We start from the raw sequence: 3,409 nt of genomic DNA, 5'->3' as shown, positions 1-3,409 counted from the left end.
AGCCTCTGGACAAAAACAGAAAAGTTTCAATTTCTAAAGAAAGTACTTGCTTCTGATTGGCTGGCAGGTGTAAAAAAAAAAAAAAGTATAATTTGACATTATAGACCTGATTCAAAAGTTAAAGGACAAGGCTGGCAATTTTCTATATTTATCTTATTGTCAACATATCTCATGTTTGGATCCAAACCAATAATGAACTGATCTACTAACAAGTATTGTGTGTGTATCATATATATATCTTATTCCTCTGTGTCGTAGACCTCTGTTGTTGTCCAAAAACTATTAAAAACATGTAAATGAGCCACACTGCTGCACTGGGTGACATGTTCCTCCACCATGAAGAGTTTGGTCACGGTATTTTGTTTAGAAACGGCCTTAAGTGATCAGGTTTTCAGTGTCTGGAGAGTAGTTCTGTATGGTTGTTGTTACTTGTTGTGCTACATATCACAACGTATTATTATTATCACAACACTTATACAAAAGATGCACAATGTAGTACAAAATCAAGAGGTTGTGATATGTAGCACAACAAGCTAGTGAAGCTCTGTAAACAGAACCTGCACATGCTCAGTGGCATCTGCCGTAAACAGAACTACTCTCCAGAGACTGAAAACATGATCGCTGTTATTAGTGTTTGGAGCCGTTTCTAAACAAACTCTTCATGGTGGAGGAACATGTCACCCAGTGCAGCAGTGTGGCTCATTTACATTTTTTAATAGTTTTTGGACAACAACGGAGGTCTACAGCACGGAGGAATAAGATATATTTGATATACTTGTTAGTAGATCACTTCATTGTTGGTTCGTCTCTGAACATGAGATTTGTTGACAATAAGAAAAATATAGAAAATCGACAGCTGTATCATTTAAAGCATGATTGTAAGTCAGCGAGTGAGGTGTATTACTGTAAACCACAGTTAATTATAAACAACTATCATAAACACTACTGTGCAAAGTCATAAGTGTATAAGCATTTGATAATTCAGTTTTAAACTCACCGTGTCTTCATCTGTCTGTGTTTTGTTTCCTAAAAAGACAAAAGAGAGAGTCGACTTCCACAGTGAAACTCCAGGTTTGTCAAAAGTTCTTGTTTATAAAAGTTTAACCTGAGAATGTTCTAAAAAGAAATACAAGAAATGTTCAGTTTAAACCTTTTGCTATAGAGTTAGTAGAGTTACTTGGTTTGTGGTTGTTTACAGTTGTTCTTGTTACTTCTGTTGTTGCTGTTGTTGTTTTGTCTGGAAAAATGAAATAACAAAACACAAATTGTGAGGCAAGAAAATACCTTGTGTTTACCATTTGCATTAACTTAAATAATGATATCATCACAAAAATACAAAGTAAACAAATGTAGTTTGTGATTCACATCAGTTTATGTTGATTACAAACAGTTAATCATATTCTCACCTGAGGATGGAGGGCTGAAGGTAAACAGATGGTCTTCGTTAGTGTAACCATCTGTCACTTTACACTGAAATATCTCAGGATATGTTGACTTCAGCTTGAGATGAGAAGCAGGAAATCTCACAGTAACTGAGCAGCCATCCTGTGATATTGTCACATCTTCATCCACATCGTTACCCTCATTCAGCCACTTCACTCTGTGTGTACATGAATCATGTGTCCTCACAGAGCAGGACAGCGTCACCCTCTCACTGTCTTCATGTTTATTCACTGGTGAAGAACATAAAGACAAAATTGCTTCATCAACTATTATAATGTTTCAGTATATTGTTCTAACAAGACAGTTTGAGCTGAAAACTTAATGGTGTAAATACTCACTGCTAATAACAGACAGAACAACCTCGGCGTATTGTTGTGACATGTGCTGTTGACAGAAGTAACGACCAACATCCTCTTGTGTGATCTTCTTAATAACCAGAGAACAGTCTGCTGTAACACTCAGTCTGTCTGATTTAACTTTGGTATTTTCATGAATCTGTCCACGTTTGACCAGATCCACTGGGTCTCCTGAACTGCTGAAGATCCAGTCAGTATTGTCACATTTATCCTGATTGGCTGTCACACTTTCACAAGGCAAAGTGACATCATCTCCATCTCTGACAATGACAGAGGAATACTGTCCAGTCACTGCTGTGATAAAGAGGTGATAGAAACATGAAAAATAAGCTGAAATATGAACATGTCTTTTATGTTTATAGTTAGATTCAACAGAAGTTTGCAAACATGTCTCATTCTCAGTTTCCAAGAGTCCACTAAACTCATCAGGTGAAAACAAACAGCTGTTGGCTGTCTTGATCACATAAAATGTTTCTGGTATGTTCTATGTATCCTTACCTGTAATCTGAAGCTCCAGTATCAGAAATAAAAACATTTGAATCCATCTGAATTCATCCATCATGCCTCTCTGTCTCTTTTTTCTGCTCCTTCTCAGCTATCAACGGTCAGAGTCTCTGAACTGGGTGAGTGTTTAAGAGAAATGGAGAATCTACTTCCTATAAGTCACTTCCTCAATATGGCTGTCAGTGTGTTTTTTTCTCTTTTGCAAGTTGCCGAATTTATGTAGGCAGGTCATATCTGCTTTTCATGTACTCAAAATATTCAGTTTTAACAGCCAAAGACTGTTTAACTTTTACATTTTAGTCCTTTATAGTTAACTTTCTCATGCACAGTGATTTACTGTCCAACAATAGATTAATAATCTATCAGCATTTCTAGTAACCAGCAGTCTTTTCTAAAAATACAGCTGCAGGAGGAAGCTGTGGTTCAGCGCAGAGATGACACAAACTGATGTTTTCAGTCTCACGGATGATGTGAAGAGAATCTGCTGACCAGAAATGAATAAGAATAACCTAAAGTCAAAATGTAAACTTCACTCATGCAGGAATCTTCTTACTATGAACTGAGAACTCAACCCAGGTTTCTGGAGTTGAAGGTGAAAGTCACCATTTGTGAACCCAAGATCTAAATTTCATTCAAAATTAAATTTCAATTACGAGTTTGAGTCAGTGTGACAAAGGGTGACTCACATTTTCTGAGAGGGGCTTAGGGGTATTATTTGACCAGTGCCTGGTCAAATAGTAGATGGCACTGTTTTCTGCCTTTCCAGTAACTCGTGTCACAAAAAGTGTCTGTAAGGAATCTGGCATGCAGAGGGGGAGTCATGGGTGGAGCTAAACAAGAGAAAAATATCACTCTTAAAGGGCAGCTACACCTTAAAGAGGACCTATTATGCTTCTTTCAGCTCTAAATTTTTATTTTTGGACTCCACTAGAGCAGCTCTGCATGATTCACAGTTCAAAAAACTCCTTATTTGTCTCATACTGGCCCTAAGTGCAGTCCCTCGATTTACACAGTTTCTCTTTACACTCCATTTTAGCTCCTGTCTCTTTAAGGCCCCCCCTCCCAATGAGTCCACTCTCTTCTGATTGGCCAGCTTTACATATCAG

The 3,409-nt window shown here is 37.5% G+C and overlaps 1 protein-coding gene across 1 annotated transcript; it reads right to left on the bottom strand.

Moving 5' to 3' along the window:
- Nucleotides 1-1,139: 1,139 nt before the first annotated feature.
- On the bottom strand, nt 1,140-2,477 carry LOC122965668. Its single transcript, XM_044329827.1, has 4 exons — nt 2,298-2,477; nt 1,782-2,093; nt 1,407-1,673; nt 1,140-1,222 (listed from the first exon to the last, which is right to left on the bottom strand). Exons 1-4 carry the CDS (start codon nt 2,359-2,361, stop codon nt 1,140-1,142), a joined length of 726 nt encoding a protein of 241 aa, XP_044185762.1. The 5' UTR covers nt 2,362-2,477.
- Nucleotides 2,478-3,409: the final 932 nt, after the last annotated feature.

The sequence above is a fragment of the Thunnus albacares genome, chromosome 16 (assembly GCF_914725855.1).
Source record: "Thunnus albacares chromosome 16, fThuAlb1.1, whole genome shotgun sequence".
NCBI lineage: Eukaryota > Metazoa > Chordata > Actinopteri > Scombriformes > Scombridae > Thunnus > Thunnus albacares.
The sequence above is the reverse complement of the archived record's forward strand: the minus strand, read 5'-3'. Positions and strand labels throughout refer to the sequence as shown.

What these genes read in the sequence shown, in the direction of transcription:
- LOC122965668 (XM_044329827.1), bottom strand. Translation starts at nt 2,361, where the DNA reads ATGATGGATGAATTCAGATGGATTCAAATGTTTTTATTTCTGATACTG. An exon ending in ACTGGAGCTTCAGATTACAG is followed by an intron (nt 2,094 to 2,297) that starts GTAAGGATACAT and finishes TCTTTATCACAG; the next exon opens with CAGTGACTGGACAGTATTCC. An exon ending in TGTTCTGTCTGTTATTAGCA is followed by an intron (nt 1,674 to 1,781) that starts GTGAGTATTTAC and finishes GTTCTTCACCAG; the next exon opens with TGAATAAACATGAAGACAGT.